Source organism: Gallus gallus, chromosome 16, assembly GCF_016699485.2.
Source record: "Gallus gallus isolate bGalGal1 chromosome 16, bGalGal1.mat.broiler.GRCg7b, whole genome shotgun sequence".
Lineage (NCBI taxonomy): Eukaryota > Metazoa > Chordata > Aves > Galliformes > Phasianidae > Gallus > Gallus gallus.
Window position 1 is genome coordinate 2,040,101 of NC_052547.1, and position 20,826 is coordinate 2,060,926.

At 48.9% G+C, this 20,826-nt stretch overlaps 2 protein-coding genes and 1 long non-coding RNA gene across 17 annotated transcripts in view; 2 read left to right on the forward strand and 1 right to left on the reverse strand.

Annotated features, from left to right (window-relative positions):
• The window catches only part of LOC107054701, a 29,084-nt gene extending 14,650 nt beyond the window's left edge, over window positions 1–14,434 (reverse strand). Inside the window, exons 1-4 of one of the 5 annotated variants that reach the window (XR_005840190.2) lie at window positions 14,348–14,434; window positions 14,200–14,250; window positions 8,782–14,077; window positions 6,902–6,943 (exon numbers count right to left, since the gene is read on the reverse strand). This is a non-coding gene — a long non-coding RNA (uncharacterized LOC107054701). Of the gene's footprint in view, window positions 1–8; window positions 235–6,901; window positions 6,944–8,736; window positions 14,078–14,199 lie in introns of those variants that run through there. The other 4 variants (XR_005840192.2, XR_005840191.2, XR_005840194.2 and 1 more) reach the window with 4 other exon arrangements.
• Window positions 165–20,543, forward strand: BTN3A3L1 (butyrophilin subfamily 3 member A3-like 1). Of its 6 annotated transcripts, XM_046901536.1 has the most exons (27): window positions 165–281; window positions 14,828–15,047; window positions 15,520–15,619; window positions 15,973–16,314; window positions 16,674–16,778; window positions 17,095–17,115; window positions 17,451–17,471; window positions 17,582–17,602; window positions 17,838–17,858; window positions 17,969–17,989; window positions 18,089–18,109; window positions 18,220–18,240; window positions 18,348–18,368; window positions 18,478–18,498; window positions 18,606–18,626; window positions 18,728–18,748; window positions 18,859–18,879; window positions 18,970–18,990; window positions 19,086–19,106; window positions 19,211–19,231; window positions 19,323–19,343; window positions 19,442–19,462; window positions 19,569–19,589; window positions 19,691–19,711; window positions 19,822–19,842; window positions 19,950–19,970; window positions 20,065–20,543. In XM_046901536.1, the coding sequence occupies exons 2-26, from the start codon at window positions 14,832–14,834 to the stop codon at window positions 19,964–19,966; spliced, it is 1,200 nt and encodes a 399-aa protein (XP_046757492.1). In that variant the 5' UTR covers window positions 165–281; window positions 14,828–14,831; the 3' UTR covers window positions 19,967–19,970; window positions 20,065–20,543. The 6 variants fall into 6 exon arrangements, with proteins under 6 accessions (XP_046757492.1, XP_040504661.1, XP_040504657.1 ...); XM_040648727.2 differs by lacking the exon at window positions 165–281 and having other exon boundaries at window positions 15,018–15,047; window positions 15,242–15,619; XM_040648723.2 differs by lacking the exon at window positions 165–281 and having other exon boundaries at window positions 15,018–15,047; window positions 15,313–15,619.
• LOC121106920 lies at window positions 5,870–13,476 on the forward strand. 6 transcript variants are annotated; one of them, XM_040648695.2, is made up of 30 exons: window positions 5,870–5,976; window positions 6,077–6,097; window positions 6,197–7,892; window positions 8,358–8,457; window positions 8,811–9,152; window positions 9,577–9,681; window positions 9,998–10,018; window positions 10,367–10,387; window positions 10,552–10,572; window positions 10,683–10,703; window positions 10,807–10,827; window positions 10,973–10,993; window positions 11,102–11,122; window positions 11,224–11,244; window positions 11,355–11,375; window positions 11,480–11,500; window positions 11,603–11,623; window positions 11,734–11,754; window positions 11,860–11,880; window positions 11,978–11,998; window positions 12,106–12,126; window positions 12,228–12,248; window positions 12,359–12,379; window positions 12,480–12,500; window positions 12,603–12,749; window positions 12,848–12,868; window positions 12,966–12,986; window positions 13,094–13,114; window positions 13,215–13,235; window positions 13,335–13,476. In XM_040648695.2, the coding sequence occupies exons 3-30, from the start codon at window positions 7,689–7,691 to the stop codon at window positions 13,400–13,402; spliced, it is 1,428 nt and encodes a 475-aa protein (XP_040504629.1). In that variant the 5' UTR covers window positions 5,870–5,976; window positions 6,077–6,097; window positions 6,197–7,688; the 3' UTR covers window positions 13,403–13,476. The 6 variants fall into 6 exon arrangements, 4 of the variants coding, with proteins under 4 accessions (XP_040504629.1, XP_040504630.1, XP_046757490.1 ...); XM_040648696.2 differs by having other exon boundaries at window positions 13,218–13,235; XM_046901534.1 differs by having other exon boundaries at window positions 6,080–6,097.
• Window positions 20,544–20,826: the final 283 nt, after the last annotated feature.

A 20,826-nucleotide genomic window follows, 5' to 3' on the forward strand; every position in this document is an offset into this window, starting at 1 on the left:
ACACCAACCTTCCACCCTGGGGGAGCACCAACGACAGCCCTTTGTGTCCCATCGCGGTGCTATGAGAACAGCCACACACTTCAGAGCTGACCCTGTGATCCCCACAGTAGGAGGGAGGGGGGGGTGGACCTCCTCCACAACCACCCCCATCACTCACATTGAATGCCCAAAGGAAAAACAGCCCCAAAGGTTCCTCCTGGTGCTTCAGCCGCGTGTTCCTCATTCTGCTGTGCTGATGGTGATCATTAACCCAAGAGCTCATCAACCAGGTTATGGCTCAGGTGCGTGCTGCTGAACAAGCTTGGAGCCTAAAATGGTTCCAGTACACATCCCAGGGGATGGCCCTCCCCCTTTCACTCCCCACCGTTACAGCTCTCCTTGATCAGAGGAATACAGATTCCATGCACTGAGTGCACTGAGCCATCGCCCACCTTCCGCACAAACACCTCCTGGTCTCCACAAACCCCCCACTGTGGGAAGAGGGGCTCTGGGGGGATCACAGGGACAAACATTTAATAATTTCTGTAGTAATGGTTGAGTAACTTCAAATCAAATAAATTACTGCCCTTGTGCAAAGCTCAGAGCAAGCTCATGGAGCACAGCCCGCAGCTTTCCTCTGTGCTAGGGCAATATTTCTCCTGCGTCCATGTTCATCCTGGGTGGATGCAGAGCCCCAGGGTGGTACATGAAGCTGCGATGGGATGTCAGTGTTCAGAGTTCTCCAACTGTTTGTCCCATTGCCAAAGCAGTAAAGTTCCTCGGAGCAAATTACCACACCCTGGAGCTGAGCAAAGGTTGAAGCTGGGCAAAGGTAGAAGCTGGGCATAGCCGCACATTTCCTGCAGCTCAGGTGAGGGATTTCTTTCTCTGTGGGGCTCCTTGTAAGGGAAATCCTTGGGGGGTCACCTGCTCTGCCTCACAGCCTGTGAGGAGCACTGGCACTGCCCAAGGCAGTGGTGGCTGTGCTCATGGATCTCACGTTTGAGTGACCGCATCTCCTCCTCTCCTGGTGGCTGTAACCCTCTGGGCCCCTCTCTTCTCCTACAGCTTCTTTCCTCATATTCTTCACAAAATTTTTCCACATCACATTTCCAAATCTTCTTCCCCATCTTCTCCAGCACCTCCTTCTCCATCATCTTCCTCAATCCCCTTCCCCACCTTCTTCCCTTGTCTTCTCTCATCTTTTACCTATTTTCTACCCACATTCTGCCCCATCTCCTCCATCATCTCCTTCTCAGTCTCCTTCCTCTCTCTCCTTTCTCCAACTCCTTCCCCCCTCCTCTTCTCCAGCACAGATGGCCTTCACATCGGGATGCAACAACCCCTGTTTCGCCCTCCCCTGGAGGACCGTCATGCTTTATCTCCTGGCTCTGCACCTCCTCCAGCCGGGATCAGGTAGGGGTCCTGTGGGGCTGCTGTGCCTGGCACAGGTGTTGCTGTGGGGCGGGGGAGCAGCTATGGGGCAGGGAGGACCCATGCCCAGCACCCAGCCCTGCTTGGGTTTCACTTTCACTTTGGTTATTTCATGAAAGACTCCATTTTGGGTAGAATTTCTGTCCCTTCTTCACCTCCACCACACGGTGTGAGTGGGCTCCCACCCCCAGCAATCCTTGCCCACTCCCTCCTGATCCCTCCCCACTGCTTTTACATGGGATGGAGCACACACCAACTCACCCTGTGCTGCTCCATGCCCCCACATTAACACAGACACCATCTCACCATCTCTCCGTGACCTTCTCATTGCACAGCTCAGCTTACAGTGGTAGCACCGAGCCTCCGTGTCACTGCCATCGTGGGACAGGATGTCGTGCTGCGCTGCCACTTGACCCCTTGCAAGGATGCCTGGAGCTCAGACATCAGATGGATACAGCTGCGGTCCTCTGGCATTGTGCACCACTACAAAGATGGAGTGGACCTGGGGCAGATGGAGGAATATAAAGGGAGGACAGAACTGCTCAGGGATGGTCTCTATGATGGAAACCTGGATTTACGCATCACTGCTGTGAGCACCTCCGATAGCGGCTCATACAGCTGTGCTGTGCAAGATGATGATGGCTATGCAGACGCTGTGGTGGACCTGGAGGTGTCAGGTCAGTGGCTGGGGTGACGTCTCCAGGTGTCGCTGGGTTTGTGGGTCCCACCTGACCTCTGTCCATCCTCATCCTCACGTCCATGGATGGAGAGCTTAAGGACAGCAGCCTTTGGAAGAGCTCAGGGCTGAATTTTTCCATGAGATGCTGGAGTTGCAGCGGGCACATGGTGTGATTTGAAAATGGATATGCATGGATGAGGTGGTTGGGTTGGGTTTCTGGGATGGGTTTCTCCACGTCTCAGTTTCTCCACGTCTTTCTGTGCCAATATGGGGACGCTGCCATTGTGTGTCACTGCTCCCTGGTTGTTGCCCATTCGGGTTCTGTGATCTCGAGAAGTTGAAGTCGTGCTTCTCCACATAAGGCAATGGAAAAGGAACCCTTGTCCTGATGTTTTTTCCAGATCCCTTTTCCCACATCATCCATCCCTGGAAGGTGGCTCTGGCTGTGATTGTCACACTTCTGGTTGGGTCATTTGTCATCAATGTTTTTCTCTATAGGAAGAAAGGTGAGCTGACAGCAGAGGGGATGGAGCACAGGGAGGTGCTGTTCATGGACAGGGATGGTCGGGGTGGTGCTGAGCTGTGGTCCATGGAGGTACACAGGAGGAGGAAGGGAGATTTTTCCTGACATTCCCACTGCTCATTAAATAACATTTGCCTTTCTTTTGGGGAATGAAGGAAGGAAAAAAAGGGGTGTGGGTGGGAAGATAGGAAAGTGGGTGGACCGTGCAGCAGACGGAAAGGTTCAGACCCTCGGGGTCGTCCCCAAAACCAAGCTGCCCTGCTGACCACCTCTTCCTCTGCTTTGTTTTCCAGCCTCACAGAGCAGAGAGCTGAGTGAGTCCTTCCAGTCCCTTCCACCACCAAAGTCCCTTTAATGGAACTGATAGAAGACTGCAGAGTTCTGGGTTTATGCCATGTGCTGGGGCCGTGGGATCTATGGGACCTTGGGATGTGTTGGGGCTGTAGGATGTGCTGGGGTCGTGGGATCTGTCAATCCTGATTGATCCTCTGCAGAACTCTTGCCCAATCGGTTCCTTCCGATTCATTTAACTCCTTGGGACCAAAGTGGTCATTGGCCTCTTAATAGAAAGAAAAGATTTGGGGTCTGGGTATGGGAGCAGCCATGGGATGAGAAGGTGTTCCCTCTGACCATGCATTTCTTTTGCTTCTATTTTGCAGAGAGAAAAGATGCAATGTTGGGTAAGTCTCCTTCCCCAAAGTGAGGGAATTCAGGGTCTCCCCATGGCATCAGCTGTGGGATGAGCAGCTGTCCCGTCTGACCATGCACTGCTCTGCTGTGCCTCGGGGAGCTGTGGGATAGGATGTTCTTCTCACCATGCACTGATTCTACCTTTCTGTTGCAGGTTTAAGTGCTGAAAATCTGAGTAAGTGTCCCTCCTGACACTGAAGGAATTTGGGGTCTTCCCATGGGATCAGACGGGGAATGAAAATATTCCCCCTCGCATCATGCATTTCTTATTGGTTTCTTTTGCAGAGACCCTAGCCTCAAAACTGAGTGAGTGCTGCCTCCCAAACTCAAAGTAAAGAGAGTCTGCCTGTGTGAGCTGTGGGACGACATGTTCCACTCATCGTGCATTGCTTTTCTCTTTATTTTCCAGACGAAAATGCTGACGAAGTGGGTGAGTCTACATTCCCTAAAGCAAAGAAATATGGGGTCTCTCATGGGATGACAAGCTGTCTCACATCATCACGTGGTGCTTCTTCTGTCTTTTTTTTTGCAGAGGATTGCAATTCAGAGCTGAGTAAGTTGCAGTCACAGAACTGAGGGAATGTGGGGTCTCCCCAAGGGACTGTGTATGGGATGAAAAATCCCCTCTGACCATGCACTGCTTTTCTCTTTCTTTTGCAGAGAAACACTGTGAAGAGATGGGTGAGTCTCCCCTCCCAAATTAAAAACGTTGGGGTCTTCATGTGGGAGCTGTGGATGAGATGTTCCTCTCATCACGCACCATTTCTCCTTTTCCTTTGCAGGTTTTGGCGTTGCAGATCTGAGTAAGTCTCCCTACCAGCACGGAAGGAATTTGGGGTCTTCCCATGGGATCAGCCATGGGATGATCATCTGACCCCTCTCATCATGCATTTCGTATTTGTTCCTTTTGCAGAGGAACTGGCTGCAGAACTGGGTGAGTGCTGCCTCCCAAATTAAATAAAAAAGGGGGTCTGCCTGGGCTCACTGTGGGATAGGATCTTCCTCTCACTGTGTGTTGCTTTTCCCTTTCTTTTCCAGAGGAACACCCTGTCGTGATTTGTGAGTCTCCCCTCTAAAATTATAAATGCTGGGGACTTCTTGTGTGAGCTGTGGGATGAGCTCTTCCTCTCATCATGCACTGTTTCTGATTTTCCTTTGCAGGGACAAGGGATTTAAAGTTGGGTGAGTCTCCCTTCCCAGACAAAACAGATTTGGGGTCTTCCCATGGGATCAGCCATGGGATGATAATCGGACCATTCTCATCATCCATTTCCCATTGGTTCCTCTTGCAGAGCGAATAGCTGCCAAACTGGGTGAGTCCCCCCTCCCAAATTAAATAAAAAATGGGGTCTGCTGTGTGAGCTGTGGGATGAGATGTTCCTCTCATCATGCGCAGCTTTTCTCTTCCTTTTCCAGCACAACAAACTAAAGAATTGGGTGAGTCTTCTTTCCCCAAACAAAGAAATACGGGTTTCCCATGGGATGACAAGCTGTGCCACCTCATCATGCCCTGTTTTTTCTGTCCTTTTTGCAGAGAAACAGCATTCACAGTTCTGTAAGTTGCAGCCACTAAACTGCAGGAATGTGGGGTCTTCCCAAAGTCCTGCATATGGGATGAAAAATCCCCTCTGACCATGCACTGCTTTTCTCTTTCTATTCCAGACAGACACTTCCAGCATATGGGTGAGTCTCCCCCCCAAAATTAAAAACATTCGTGTCTTCCTATGGGAGCTGTGGGATGAGATGTTCCTCTCATCACGCACTGTTTCTGCTTTTCCTTTGCAGATTTAAGTGCTGTAAAACAGAGTAAGTCTCCCTCCCTGCACAGCAGGAACTTACAGTTTTCCCATGGGATCAGCCATGGGATGATCATCCGATCCTTCTCATCATGAATTTCATCTTTCTTTCTTTTGCAGAGAAACTGGTTACAAAACTGGGTGAGTCCAACCTCCCAAATTCAATAAAAAGTAGTCCGACTTTGTGCTGTGGGATGAGATGTTCCACTCACAATGTGCTGCTTTCCATTTACTTCTCCAGAGGAACACTCTGAACAGATGGGTGAGTCTCCCCTCCCAAATTAAAAATGTTGGGGTCCTCCTGTGTGAGCTGTGGGATGAGCTGTTCCTCCCATCATGCACTGTTTCTGATTTTCCTTTGCAGAGAGAAGGAATGTAAAGTTGGGTGAGTCTTCTTCCCCAACCAAAGGGATTTGGGGTCTTCCATGGGATCAGCCATGGGATGATAACCTGAACCTTATCATGTGTTTCTTATTTGTTCCTTTTGCAGAGGCAGCAGCTGTAAAAGTGGGTGAGTCCTCCCTCCCAAATCAAATAGAAAAGGGGATCTGCCTGTGTGAGCTGTGGGATGAGATGTTCCTCTCATCATGCACTGTTTTTCTTTTCCAGGGCAACAAGCTAAAGAATCAGGTGAGTCTTCTTCCCCGTCCCAAAGGACTATGGGTTTCCCATGGGATGACAAGCTGTGCCACCTCATCATGAGGTGCTTCTTCTTTCTTTTTGCAGAGAAGCAGAAATCGGAGCTGAGTAAGTTGCAGTCACTGAACTGAGGGAATGTGGGGTCTTCCCAAAGTCCTGTGTATGGGATGAAAAATCCCCTCGGACCATGCACTGCTTTTCTCCTCCTTTGCCAGAGGAGCGCCATGAGGAGATGGGTGAGTCTCCCCTCCCATATTAAAATCGTTGGGGTCTTCCTGTGTGAGCTGTGGGATGAGATGTTCCTCTCATCGTGTGGTGCTTTTCTCTCTTTTCCAGCAGAACAAACTGAAGCAGTGGGTGAGTCTTTGTCCCCAAACCAAAGGAATATGGGGCAATCCATGGGATGACAAGCTGTCCCATCTCATCGTGCATTGCTTTCCTATTCCTTTTTTCTAGTGGTAGATACTGAAGAAGCGGGTGAGTCTTTCCCAAACCAAAGCAATACGGGGTTTCCCATGGGATGACAAGCTGTCCAACCTCAGCATCCGTTCCTTTTTATTTCTTTTCCAGAAAAACCATCTGAAGACTTGGATTGAGAGATGAACTGCGCCTCGCAATAAGCACAGGAGTTAAGCTTCATAGATCAATTACTACACAGCATAAAATCCATGATTCCACAAACAGAGCAAGGAAATCCACAGCGAGAACAAGAGGAGCCAGTGTTTGTGTTGAGTGAGAACACTGCAGTTCTGTCAGCCAAAGCTGCCTGAGGGACCGCCGAATTGAGGGTGTGCGACCTCCAACTCAAAGCCAATTGGAAGAAAGAAACCATAGAAAGGAAGGAAAGGGGAGGAAGACAGAGATCCTGGAAGAGATATGGGCATTTGGGGAAATAGTGTGACCATGTATCAGGCTTTGTGGACATCTAACGAGCATGTAATGCTTATGGAAGTAGAAGCATTCACACAGAAGCAAAGGCAGAAAACTGCTTTGGGTGTTAGCACTGTTCTCTGTCCCTATATAATAAAGAATACCTGCTAATGGCAATGGATCATTGATTGCGATCAGTTATTGGGGTTTGGTTCCATGAAACAGGCTGAGTCTTCATCCTGGAACCAAAGCAACGTGGGCTCTATCGGATAACAAGCTGACCCTTCTCACCAGGCACTGCTATTCCAGCAGAACGAGGCTCTCTCCAGGAAGCTAAAACGGAAGAAAAGAAATTAATAGGCAAAAAAATACACAAAACCAAGAAAATTTAAAAAAAAGAATACTCCAAAAAAAAACCTGTAATTATTACAATAATAACTTTAAAAAAAACACACCAACCTTCCTCACTGAGGGAGCACGACTGACAGCCCTTTGTGTCCCATCGCGGTGCTATGAGAACAGCCACACACTTCAGAGCTGACCCCGTGAGCCCCACAGTGGGGGGACCTCCTCCACAACGACCCTCATCACTCACATTGAATGCCCAAAGGAAAAACAGCCCCAGATGTTCCTCCTGGTGCTTCAGCCACGTGTGTTCCTCATTCTGCTGTGCTGATGGTGATCATTAACCCAAGAGCTCATTGACCAAATTATGGCTCAGGTGCGTGCTGCTGAACAAGCCTGGAGCCTAAAATGGTTCCAGCACACATCCCAGGGGACGGCCCTCCCCCTTTCACTCCCCACCATTACAGCTCTCCTTAATCAGAGGAATACAGATTCCATGCACTGAGTGCACTGAGCCATCGTCCACCTTCCCCACAAACACCTCACTGTGGGAAGAGGGGCTCTGGGGGGATCACAGGGACAAACATTTAATAATTTCTGTAGTAATGCTTTATTAACTTAAAAATCTGTACTGATCAAATAAACTGCCACCCCTTGGGCATAGCTCAGAGCAAGCTCATGGAGCACAGCCCACAGCTTTCCCCTGTGCTATGGCAATATTTCTCCTGCGTCCATGTTCATCCTGGGTGGATGCAGAGCCCCAGGGTGGTACATGAAGCTGCAATGGGTTGTCGGTGTTCAGAGTTCTCCAACCGTTTGCTCCATTGCCAAAGGGGTAAAGTTCCTCAGTGTAATTTACCACACCCTGAAGCTGGGCAAAGGTAGAAGCTGGGCAAATATTGAAGCTGAGCATAGCCGTGCGCTTCCTGCAGCTCAGGTGAGGGATTTCTGTCTCTGTGGGGCTCCTTGTAGGGGAAATCCTTGGGGGGTCACCTGCTCTGCCTCACAGCCTGTGAGGAGCACTGGCACTGCCCAAGGCAGAGGTGGCTGTGCTCATGGAACTCACGTTTGAGTGACCCCATCCCCTCCGCCCCTGGTGGCTGTAACCCTCTGAGCCCCTCTCCTCCTACAGCTCCTTCCTGCATATTCTTCCTGAACTTTTTCTAAATCTTCTTTCCAAATCTTCTTCCCCATCTGCTCCAGCACCTCCTTCTCCATCTCCTTCCCCAAACTCCTCCTTGTATCCCCTTCCCCAATCTCCTTCTCCCACCTCCTTTTCCTATCATCTCTCATTTTTAACCCAATTTCTACCCACCTTCTGCCCCATCTTCTCCATCATCTCCTTCTCAGAGTCCTTCCTCTCTCTCCCTAAATCCTTCCCCCCTCCTCTTCTCCAGCACAGATGGCCTTCACATCGGGCTGCAACCACCCCAGTTTCACCCTCCCCTGGAGGACCCCCATGCTTTATCTCGTGGCTCTGCACCTCCTCCAGCCGGGATCAGGTAGGGGTCCTGTGGGGCTGCTGTGCCTGGCACAGGTGTTGCTGTGGGGCGGGGGAGCAGCTATGGGGCAGGGAGGACCCATGCCCAGCACCCAGCCCCGCTTGGGTTTCACTTTCACATGGGTTATTCAATGATAGACGCCATTTCGGGTGGAATTTCTGTCCCTTCTTCACCTCCACCACACGGTGTGAGTGGGCTCCCACCCCCAGCAATCCTTCCCCACTCCCTCCTGATCCCTCCCCACTGCTTTTACATGGGATGGAGCACACACCAACTCACCCTGTGCCGCTCCATGCCCCCACATTAACACAGACACCATCTCACCATCTCTCCGTGCCCTTCTCATTGCACAGCTCAGCTTACAGTGGTAGCACCGAGCCTCCGTGTCACTGCCAACGTGGGACAGGATGTCGTGCTGCGCTGCCAGTTGTCCCCTTGCAAGGATGCCTGGAGCTCAGACATCAGATGGATACAGCTGCGGTCCTCTGGGATTGTGCACCACTACGAAGATGGAGTGGACCTGGGGCAGATGGAGGAATATAAAGGGAGAACAGAACTGCTCAGGGATGGTCTCTCTGATGGAAACCTGGATTTACGCATCACTTCTGTGAGCTCCTCTGACAGTGGCTCGTACAGCTGTGCTGTTCAAGATGGTGATGGCTATGCAGACGCTGTTGTGGAGCTGGAGGTGTCAGGTCAGTGGCTGGGGTGACATCTCCAGGTGTCCCTGGGCTTGTGTGTCCCACCCAACCTCTGTCCATCCTCATCTTCATGTCCATGGATGGAGAACTGAAGGACAGCAGCCTTTGGAAGAGCTCAGGGCTGAATTTTTCCATGAGATGCTGGAGTTGGAACGGGCACATGGTGTGATTTGAAAATGGATCTGCATGGATGAGGTGGTTGGGTTGGGTTTCTGGGATGGGTTTCTCCACGTCTCAGTGGTAGTGGGCATACGATGCTGAGCAGCTCTTCCATCCATGCCAATATGGGGACGCTGCCATTGTGTGTCACTGCTCGCTGGTTGCTGCCTCTTCGGGTTCTGTGATCTCGAGAAGTTGAAGTCGTGCTCCTCCACATAAGGCAATGGAAAAGGAACCCTTGTTCTGATGTTTTTTCCAGATCTCTTTTCCCAGATCGTCCATCCCTGGAAGGTGGCTCTGGCTGTGGTTGTCACACTTCTGGTTGGGTCATTTGTCATCAATGTTTTTCTCTATAGGAAGAAAGGTGAGCTGACAGCGGGGGGATGGAGTACAGGGAGGTGTTGTTCATGGACAGGGATGGTCGGGGTGGTGCTGAGGTCTGATTCATGGAGGTACACAGGAGGAGGAAGGGAGATTTTTCCTGACATTCCCACTGCTCATTAAATAACATTTCCCTTTCTTTTGGGGAACAAAGGAAGGGGAAAAAGGAAAGTGGTGTGGGTGGGCAGATAGGAATGTGGCTGGACCGTGCAGCAGACGGAAAGGTCCAGACCCTCTGGAGACATCACCACAAACCAAGCTGTCCTGCTGACCACCTCTTCCTCTGCTTTGTTTTCCAGCGGCACAGAGCAGAGCATTGAGTGAGTCCTTCCAGTCCCTTCCACCACCAAAGTCCCTTTAATGGAACTGATAGAAGACTGCAGAGTGCTGGGTTTATGCCATGTGCTGGGGCCATGGGATCTATGGGACCTTGGGATGTGTTGGGGCCATGGGATGTGCTGAGGTCGTGGGATCTGTCAATCCTGATTGATCCTCTGCAGAACTCTTGCCCAATCGGTTCCTTCCGATTCATTTAACTCCTTCTTGGGACCAAAGTGGTCATTGGCCTCTTAATAGAAAGAAAAGATTTGGGGTCTGGGTATGGGAGCAGCCATGGGATGAGAAGGTGTTCCCTCTGACCATGCATTTCTTTTGCTTCTATTTTGCAGAGAGAAAAGATGCAATGTTGGGTAAGTCTCCTTCCCCAAAGTGAGGGAATTCAGGGTCTCCCCATGGCATCAGCTGTGGGATGAGCAGCTGTCCCGTCTGACCATGCACTGCTCTGCTGTGCCTCGGGGAGCTGTGGGATAGGATGTTCTTCTCACCATGCACTGATTCTACCTTTCTGTTGCAGGTTTAAGTGCTGAAAATCTGAGTAAGCGTCCCTCCTGACACTGAAGGAATTTGGGGTATTCCCATGGGGTCAGACGGGGAATGAAAATATGCCCCCTCTCATCATGCATTTCTTATTGGTTTCTTTTGCAGAGGAATTAGCCTCAAAACTGAGTGAGTGCTCCCTCCCAAACTCAAAGTAAAGAGAGTCTGCCTGTGTGAGCTGTGGGAGGAGATGTTCCACTCATCATGCATTGCTTTTCTCTTTATTTTCCAGACAAAAATGCTGATGAAGTGGGTGAGTCTACATTCACTAAAGCAAAGAAATATGGGGTCTCTGATGGGATGACAAGTTGTCCCGCATCATCATGTGCGAATTTTTCTTTCTTTTTCTTTTTCTTTTTTTCTTTTTCTTTTTCCTTTTTTTTTTTTTCTTTTTGCAGAGGATTGCAATTCAGAGCTGAGTAAGTTGCAGTCACAGAACTGAGGGAATGTGGGGTCTCCCCAAGGGACTGTGTATGGGATGAAAAATCCCCTCTGACCATGCACTGCTTTTCCTCTTTCTTTCCCAGAGAAAGACTGTGAAGAGATGGGTGAGTCTCCTCTCCCAAATTAAAAACATTGGGGTCTTCATGTGGGAGCTGTGGATGAGATGTTCCTCTCATCACGCTCTGTTTCTACTTTTCCTTCGCAGGTTCTGGCGTTGCAGATCTGAGTAAGTCTCCCTCCCGACAATGAAGGAATTTGGGGTCTTCCCATGGGATCAGCCATGGGATGATCATCTGACCCTTCTCATCATGCATTTTATATTTGTTCCTTATGCAGAGGAACTGGCTGCAGAACTGGGTGAGTGCTGCCTCCCAAATTAAATAAAAAAGGGGGTCTGCCTGGGCTCACTGTGGGATAGGATCTTCCTCTCACTGTGTGTTGCTTTTCCCTTTCTTTTCCAGAGGAACACTCTGAAGAGATGGGTGAGTCTCCCCTCCAAAATTATAAATGCTGGGGACTTCTTGTGTGAGCTGTGGGATGAGCTCTTCCTCTCATCATGCACTGTTTCTGATTTTCCTTTGCAGGGCTATGGAGTGTACCGTTGAGTGAGTCTCTCTTCCCAAACCAAACAGATTTGGGGTCTTCCCATGGGATCAGCCATCGGATGATAATCGGACCCTTCTCATCATGCGTTTCTTATTCGTTCCTTTTGCAGAGCTACTAGCTGCCAAACTGGGTGAGTCCCCCCCTCCCAAATTAAATAAAAAATGGGGTCTGCCTGTGTGAGCTGTGGGATGAGATGTTCCTCTCGTCATTTGCTGCTTTTCCCTTCCTTTTCCAGGACGACAAACTAAAGAATTGGGTGAGTCTTCTTTCCCCAACCAAAGAAATACGGGTTTCCCATGGGATGACAAGCTGTGCCACCTCATCATGCCCTGTTTTTTCTGTCCTTTTTGCAGAGAAACAGCATTCACAGTTCTGTAAGTTGCAGCCACTAAACTGAAGGAATGTGGGGTCTTCCCAAAGTCCTGCATGTGGGATGAAAAATCCCCTCTGACCATGCACTGCTTTTCTCTTTCTATTCCAGACAGACACTTCCAGCATATGGGTGAGTCTCCCCCCCAAATTAAAAACATTCGTGTCTTCCTATGGGAGCTGTGGGATGAGATGTTCCTCTCATCACGCACTGTTTCTGCTTTTCCTTTGCAGATTCAAGAGCTGTAAAACAGAGTAAGTCTCCCTCTCTGCACAGCAGGAACTTACAGTTTTCCCATGGGATCAGCCATGGGATGATCATCCGATCCTTCTCATCATGAATTTCATCTTTCTTTCTTTTGCAGAGAAACTGGTTACAAAACTGGGTGAGTCCAACCTCCCAAATTCAATAAAAAGTAGTCCGACTTTGTGCTGTGGGATGAGATGTTCCACTCACAATGTGCTGCTTTCCATTTACTTCTCCAGAGGAACACTCTGAACAGATGGGTGAGTCTCCCCTCCCAAATTAAAAATGTTGGGGTCCTCCTGTGTGAGCTGTGGGATGAGCTGTTCCTCCCATCATGCACTGTTTCTGATTTTCCTTTGCAGAGAGAAGGAATGTAAAGTTGGGTGAGTCTTCTTCCCCAACCAAAGGGATTTGGGGTCTTCCATGGGATCAGCCATGGGATGATAACCTGAACCTTATCATGTGTTTCTTATTTGTTCCTTTTGCAGAGGCAGCAGCTGTAAAAGTGGGTGAGTCCTCCCTCCCAAATCAAATAGAAAAGGGGATCTGCCTGTGTGAGCTGTGGGATGAGATGTTCCTCTCATCATGCACTGTTTTTCTTTTCCAGGGCAACAAGCTAAAGAATCAGGTGAGTCTTCTTCCCCGTCCCAAAGGACTATGGGTTTCCCATGGGATGACAAGCTGTGCCACCTCATCATGAGGTGCTTCTTCTTTCTTTTTTGCAGAGAAACAGAAATCGGAGCTGAGTAAGTTGCAGTCACTGAACTGAGGGAATGTGGGGTCTTCCCAAAGTCCTGTGTATGGGATGAAAAATCCCCTCTGACCATGCACTGCTTTTCTCCTCCTTTGCCAGAGGAGCGCCATGAGGAGATGGGTGAGTCTCCCCTCCCATATTAAAATCGTTGGGGTCTTCCTGTGTGAGCTGTGGGATGAGATGTTCCTCTCATCGTGTGGTGCTTTTCTCTCTTTTCCAGCAGAACAAACTGAAGCAGTGGGTGAGTCTTTGTCCCCAAATCAAAGGAATATGGGGCAATCCGTGGGATGACAAGCTGTCCCATCTCATCGTGCATTGCTTTCCTATTCCTTTTTTCCAGTCGTAGCTACTAAAGAATCGGGTGAGTCTTCCCCAAACCAAAGCAATACGGGGTTTCCCATGGCATGACAAGCTGTCCCACCTCAGCATCCGTTGCTTTTTCTTTTCCAGAAAAACCATCTGAAGACTTGGATTGAGAGATGAACTGCGCCTCACAGTAACCACAGGAGTTAAGCTTCATAGATCAATTACTACACAGCATAAAATCCACGATTCCACAAACAGAGCAAGGAAATCCACAGCGAGAACAAGAGGAGCCACTGTTTGTGTTGAGTGAGAACACTGCAGTTCTGTCAGCCAAAGCTGCCTGAGGGACTGCCCAATTGAGGGTGTGCGACCTCCAACTCAAAGCCAATTGGAAGAAAGAAACCATAGAAAGGAAGGAAAGAGGAGGAAGACAGTGATCCTGGAAGAGATATGGGCATTTGGGGAAATAGTGTGACCATGTATCAGGCTTTGTGGACATCTAATGAGTATGTAACACTTTGGGAAATATGAACATGCACGCTGAAGCAAAGGTAGAAAACTGCTTTGGGTGTTAACACTGTTCTCTGTCCCTATATAATAAAGAATACCTGCTGATGGTAATGGATCATTGATTGTGATCAGTTATTGGGGTTTGGTTCCATGAAACAGGCTGAGTCTTCATCCTGGAACCAAAGCAACGTGGGCTCTATCGGATAACAAGCTGACCCTTCTCACCAGGCACTGCTATTCCAGCAGAACAAGGCTCTCTCCAGGAAGCTAAAAAGGAAGAAAATAAATTAATAGGCAAAAAAATACACAAAAACAAGAAAATTTAAAAAAGAATACTCCAAAAAAAACCTATAATTATTATAATAATAACTTTAAAAAAACACACCAACCTTCCTCACTGAGGGAGCACCAACGACAGCCCTTTGTGTCCCATCGCGGTGCTATGAGAACAGCCACACACTTCAGAGCTGATCCCGTTAGCCCCACAGTGGGGGGGGGGGGGTGTGGACCTCCCCCACAACCACCCTCATCACTCACATTGAATGCCCAAAGGAAAAACAGCCCCAAAGGTTCCTCCTGGTGCTTCAGCCGCGTGTTCCTCATTCTGCTGTGCTGATGGTGATCATTAACCCAAGAGCTCATTGACCAAATTATGGCTCAGGTGCGTGCTGCTGAACAAGCTTGGAGCCTAAAATGGTTCCAGCACACATCCCAGGGGACGGCCCTCCCCCTTTCGCTCCCCACCATTACAGCTGTCCTTAATAAGAGGAATCCAGATTCCATGCACTGAGTGCACTGAGCCATCGCCCACCTTCCGCACAAACACCTCCTGGTCTCCACAAACCCCCCACTGTGGGAAGAGGGGCTCTGGGGGGATCACAGGGACAAACATTTAATAATTTCTGTAGTAATGGTTGATTTACTTTAAAATCCTTACTGATTAAATAAACTACCACCCCTTGGGCATAGCTCAGAGCAAGTTCATGGAGCACAGCCCACAGCTTTCCTCTGTGCTAGGGCAATGCCTGGGTCCATGTTCATCCTGGGTGGATGCAGAGCCCCAGGGTGGTACATGAAGCTGCAATGGGATGTTGGTGTTCAGAGTTCTCCAACCGTTTGCTCCATTGCCAAAGCAGTAAACTTCCTCAGAGCAAATTACCACACCCTGGAGCTGAGCAAAGGTAGAAGCTGGGCAAAGGTAGACGCTGGGCATAGCCGCGCGTTTCCTGCAGCTCAGGTGAGGGATTTCTGTCTCTGTGGGGCTCCTTGTAGGGGAAATCCTTGGGGGTCACCTGCTCTGCCTCACAGCCTGTGAGGAGCACTGGCACTGCCCAAGGCAGAGGTGGCTGTGCTCATGGAACTCACGTTTGAGTGACCCCATTCCCTCCTCTCCTGGTGGCTGTAACCCTCTGGGCCCCTCTCCTCCTACAGCTCCTTCCTGCATATTATTCCTGAACTTTTTCTAAATCTTCTTTCCAAATCTTCTTCCCCATCTGCTCCAGCACCTCCTTCTCAGTCTCCTTCCCCAAACTCCGCCTGTTATCCCCTTCCCCAATCTCCTTCTCCCACCTCCTTCTCCTATCATTTTATCTCATCTTTTACCCATTTTCTACCCACCTTCTGCCCCATCTCCTCCATCATCTCCTTCTCAGTCTCCTTCCTCTCTCTCCTTTCCCCAACTCCTTCCCCCCTCCTCTTCTCCAGCACAGATGCGCTTCACATTGGGATGCAACCACCCCAGTTTCACCCTTCCCTGGAGGACCCTCCTGCCTTATCTCGTGGCTCTGCACCACCTCCAGCCGGGATCAGGTAGGGGTCCTGTGGGGCTGCTGTGCCTGGCACAGGTGTTGCTGTGGGGTGGGGGAGCAGCCATGGGGCAGGGAGGACCCAAGCCCAGCACCCAGCACCGCTTGGGTTTCACTTTCACATGGGTTATTCCATGATAGACGCCATTTCGGGTGGAATTTCTGTCTCTTCTTCACCTCCACCACACGTTGTGAGTGGGCTCCCACCCCCAGCAATCCTTCCCCACTCCCTCCTGATCCCTCCCCACTGCTTTTACATGGGATGGAGCACACACCAACTCACCCTGTGCCGCTCCATGCCCCTACATTAACACAGCCACCATCTCACCATCTCTCCGTACCCTTCTCACTGCCCAGCCCAGAACAGGGTGGTGGCACCGAGCCTCCGTGTCACTGCCATGGTGGGACAGGACGTCGTGCTGCGCTGCCAGTTGTCCCCTTGCAAGGATGCTCGGAATTCAGACATCAGATGGATCCAGCAGCGGTCCTCTGGGATTGTGCACCACTACCAAGATGGAGTGGACCTGGAGCAGATGACAGAATATAAAGGGAGGACAGAATTGCTCAGGAAGGGTCTCTCTGATGGAAACCTGGATTTGCACATCACTGCTGTGAGCTCCTCTGATAGAGGCTCCTACATCTGCATTGTGCAAGATGATGATGGCTATTCAGAAGCTGTGGTGAACCTGGAGGTGTCAGGTCAGTGGCTGGGGTGTCTAAGGATGGAGAGCTGAAGGACAGCAGCCTTTGGAAGTGGTCAGGGCTAAAGTGATCCATGAGATCCTGGAGTTGGAGTGGTGCATGGTGTGATTTGGGGATGGGTCTGTGTGGATGAGGTGGTTGGGTTGGGTTTCTGGGATGGGTTTTTCTGTGTCTTAGTAGCAGTGGGCACACGATGCTGAGCAGCTCCTCTGCCTGTGCCAAGCTGGGTATGCCGCCATTGTGTGTCACTGCTCCCTGGTTGTTGCCCCTTTGGGCTCTGTGATCCCCCAAGTCCAAGTTATGCTTTTCCACATATCACAATGGAAAAGGAACCCTTTTCTTGATGTTTTTTCCAGATCCCTTTTCCCAGATCATCCATCCTTGGAAGGTGGCTCTGGCTGTGGTCATAATTCCTCTGGCTGGGTCATTTGTCATCAATGTTTTTCTTTATAGAAAGAGAGGTGAGCTGAGAGCAGAGGGGATGGAGCACATGGAGGTGTTGTGCATGGACAGGGATGGTTGGGGTGGTGCTGAGCTCTGGTCCATGGAGGTACACAGGAGGAGGAAGGGAGATTTTTCCTGACATTCCCAATGCTCATTAAATAACATTTCCCTTTCTTTTTGGGAATGATGGAAGGGGAAAAAGGAAAGTGGTGTGGGTGGGAAGATAGGGATGTAGCTGGACCGTGGGGCAGGTGGAAAGTCCAGACCCTCTGGAAAAGTCCCCACAAACCAAGCTGCCCTGCTGACCACCTCTTCCTCTGCTTTGTTTTCCAGCCGCACAGAGCAGAGAGCTGAGTGAGTCCTTCCCGCCCCTTCCACCACCAAATTCCCTTCAATGGAACTGCAGAGTGCTGGGTTTATGCCATGTGCTGGGACCATGGGATGTTTGGGTTTCTGGGATGTGCTGGGGTCATGGGATGTATTGGGGCCATAAAATGTATCAATAACGACTGATCCACATGCAAAACTGTTGCCAAATCCATTCCTTCCTATTGCTTCAATTCCTTCTTGAGACCAAAGTGGTCACTGTCCACTTCCCCGAACAAAAAGTTTTGGGGTCTGGGTATGGTAGCAGCCATGGGAGAAGGTGTTCCCTCTGACCATGCATTTCTTTTGTTTGTATTTTGCAGAGAGAAAAGATGCAGCATTGGGTAAGTCTCCTTCCCCAAAGTGAGGGAATTCCAGGTCTCCCCATGACGTTAGCCATGGGATGAGCAGCTGTCCCCTCTGACCATGCACTGCTCTGCTCTTTCTTTTCCAGAGGAGAAAGCTGCAATGTTGGGTGAGTTTTTTTCCCCAAACCAAAGTACTTTCGGTCTTCTCATGGGAAGCTCTTACTTCTCATCATTCACTGCTATGGTGTTAGTTTTTTCCTCCCTATTTTTTTAATTCCTGTTTGGTACCGAACTTGCCATTACCCACTTACTAGAAAAAAAGAATTGGATTGTAGGCATGGGAGCAGCCATGCGATGCGGTGTTCCCTCTGACCATGCATTTCCTTTGCTTCTATTTTGCAGGAAGAAAAGATGCAATGTTGAGTAAGTCTCATTCCCCAAACTGTGGGAATTCAGGATCTCCCCATGGCATTAGCCGGGGGATGAGCAGCTATACCCTCTGACCATGTACTGCTCTGCTCTTCCTTTTCCAGAAAAACTGACTGCAATGTGGGGTAAGTCTCCCTTCCATTTTTTGTTGAAGTTCTCCCCCTTTAAATCTGTTGGATGAGATGTTCCTTTCCTCATGCACTATTTCTGCTTTTCCATTGTAGATTTAAGTGCTGCAAATCTGAGTAAGTCTCCCTGCCTACACTGAAGGATTTGGGGGCTTTCCCATGGGATCGGCCATGGGATGATAATCCGACCCTTCCCATCATGCATTTCTCATTTGTTTCTTTTGCAGAAGCACAGGCTACCATACTGGGTGAGTCCTCCCTCACAAATTAGAAACAATAAAGGGGCTCTGCCTGTGTGAGCTGTGGGATGAGTGCATGATGCTCATCATGCACTGCTTTCCTCTTTCTTTGCCAGTGGAAAGAACTGGAGAATTGGGTGAGCGTCCTTCCCCAAACTCAAGGAATGTGGGGTTTCCCATGGGATGACAAGCTGTCCCACCTCATCATGCGGTGCTTTTTCTTTTTTTTCCTTATTTGCTTTGCAGAGATACGGAATTCACTCTTGAGTAAGTTGCAGACAGAAACCTGAGGGAATTTGGGGTCTTCCCAAGGGACTGTGTATGGGATGAAAAATCCCCTCTGACCTTGCACTGCTTTTCTCTTTCTTTTACAGAGAGACATTTAAGAAAGATGGGTGAGTCTCCACTCCTAAATTAAAATCTTTGGGGTCTTCCGGTGTGAGCTGCGGGATGAGATGTTCCTCTCATCATGCATTGGTTCTATTTTCCTTGGCAGAATACAGTGCTGTAATACTGAGTAAGTCTCCCCACAGACAGGGAAGGAATTCGGAGGCTTCCCGTGGTATCAGCCATGGGAGGATAATCTGACCCTTCTCATCATGTATTTCTTATTTGTTTATTTTACAGAGCAACACATTGTAGAAGGGGGTGAGTGCTCCCTCCCAAGTGGGGTTCCTATGGGAGCTGTAGGATGAGCTGTTCCTCTCATCATGACTTGTTTCTGCTTTTCCTTTGCAGATATAAGTGCTGAAAATCTGAGTAAGTTTCCCTAAATGGAAGGAATTTGGGGTCTTCCCATGGGATGATCATCTGACCCTTCTCATCATGCATTTCTTATTTGTTTCTTTTTGCAGAGGAACAAGCTACAAAATTGGGTGAGTCCTCCCTCCCAAATTAGAAAAAAAAGACATTCAGGCTATGTGAGGTGTGGGACGAGATATTCCTGTCACCATGTATTGCTTTTCTCTTTGTTTTCCAGTGGAACAAACTAAAGAATCAGGTGAGTCTTCTTCCCTGAATGAAAGGACTATGGGGTTTCCCATGCAATGACAAGCTGTCCCACCTCATCAAGTGTTGCATTTCCTTTTCAGTAGTAGAATCTGAAGAATCAGGTGAGTCTTCTTCCCCGTACCAAAGAAACGTGAGGTTTCCCATGGGATGACAAGCTGTCCCACCACAGCATCCATTGCTTTTTCTTTCTTATTTGCAGAGATTCAGAATTCACTGCTGAGTAAGTAGCAGTCACTGAACTGAGGGAATCTGGGGTCCTTTCAAGGGACTGTGTATGGATGAAAAATTCCCTCTGACCATCCACTGCTTTTCTCTTTCTGTTCCAGAGGAACACTGCGAACGGATGGGTGAGTCTTCCCTCCCACGCTAAAAACAGTGGGGTCTTCCTTTGTGAGCTGTGGGATGAGATGTTCCTCTCATTATGCGTTGATTTTGCTTTCCTTTGCAGAATTAAGTCTTGCAGATCTGAGTAAGTCTTCCTCCCTACACAGAAGGAATCTGGGGTCTTCCCATGGCATTAGCCATACGATGATCATCTCACCCTTCCCATTATGTATTTCTTAACTGTTTCTTTTGCAGAGAAACTAGCTGCAAGACTGGGTGAGTGCTCCCTCCCAAATTAACAAAATAAAAGGCAGTCTTCCTGTGTGAGCTGTGGGGATGAGATGTTCCTCTCATCATGTGTTGCTTTTCTCTTTCATTTCCAGAGGAAGAAGCTGAATAAGTGGGTGAGTCTTCCCCAAACCAAAGCAATATGGGGTTTCCCATGGCATGACAAGCTGTCCCACCTCAGCATCCGTTGCTTTTCTCTTTCTTTTCCAGAAAAACCATCTGAAGACTTGGATTGAGAGATGAACTGCGCCTCACAGTAACCACAGGAGTTAAGCTTCATAGATCAATGACTGCACAGCATACAGAAACCACGATACCTCAAACAGAGCAAGGAAATCCACAGCGAGAACAAGAGGAGCCAGTGTTTGTGTTGAGTGAGAACACTGCAGTTCTGTCAGATAAGGCTGCCTGAGGGACCACCAAACTGAGGGTGTGTGACCTCCAACTCAAATCCAATTGGAAGAAACTATAGAAAGGAAGACTACAAGAGGAAGACAGAGATCCTGGAAAAGGGATAGACGTTTTGGGAATTAACATGGCCATGTATCAGGGTTTGAGGAATTCTAATGTATATATAAGGCTTTTGGAAATATAAACATGCACACAGAAGCAAAGGAAAAAAACTGCTTTGGGTGTTAATACTGTTCTCTGTCCCTATATAATAAAGAATACCTGCAGATGGTAATGGATCATTGATTGTGATCAGTTATTGGGGTTTGGTTCCATGAAACAGGCTGAGTCTTCATCCCGGAACCAAAGCAACGTGGGCTCTATCGGATAACAAGCTGACCCTTCTCACTACACATTTCTATTCCAGCAGAACAAGGCTCCCTCCAGGAAACTAAAAAGGAAGAAAATAAATTAATAGGCATAAATAAATAAATAAATAAATAACAATACTTAAAAAGAAAAAATACAATTATAAAGAGAATTAATAATAACAACTTAAAAGACCCACACCCCCCTATCTCA

Bases quoted from the DNA above. Each gene is read 5' to 3' on its own strand.
- BTN3A3L1 (XM_046901536.1), top strand. From the start codon at position 14,832: ATGCCTGGGTCCATGTTCATCCTGGGTGGATGCAGAGCCCCAGGGTGG. The intron at 18,499-18,605 runs GTAAGTTGCAGA...TTTCTTTTACAG, and splicing joins GATACGGAATTCACTCTTGA to AGAGACATTTAAGAAAGATG. The intron at 19,590-19,690 runs GTGAGTCTTCCC...TTTCCTTTGCAG, and splicing joins GGAACACTGCGAACGGATGG to AATTAAGTCTTGCAGATCTG.
- LOC121106920 (XM_040648695.2), top strand. From the start codon at position 7,689: ATGTTCATCCTGGGTGGATGCAGAGCCCCAGGGTGGTACATGAAGCTG. The intron at 12,380-12,479 runs GTGAGTCCAACC...TTACTTCTCCAG, and splicing joins GAAACTGGTTACAAAACTGG to AGGAACACTCTGAACAGATG. The intron at 12,987-13,093 runs GTAAGTTGCAGT...CTCCTTTGCCAG, and splicing joins GAAACAGAAATCGGAGCTGA to AGGAGCGCCATGAGGAGATG.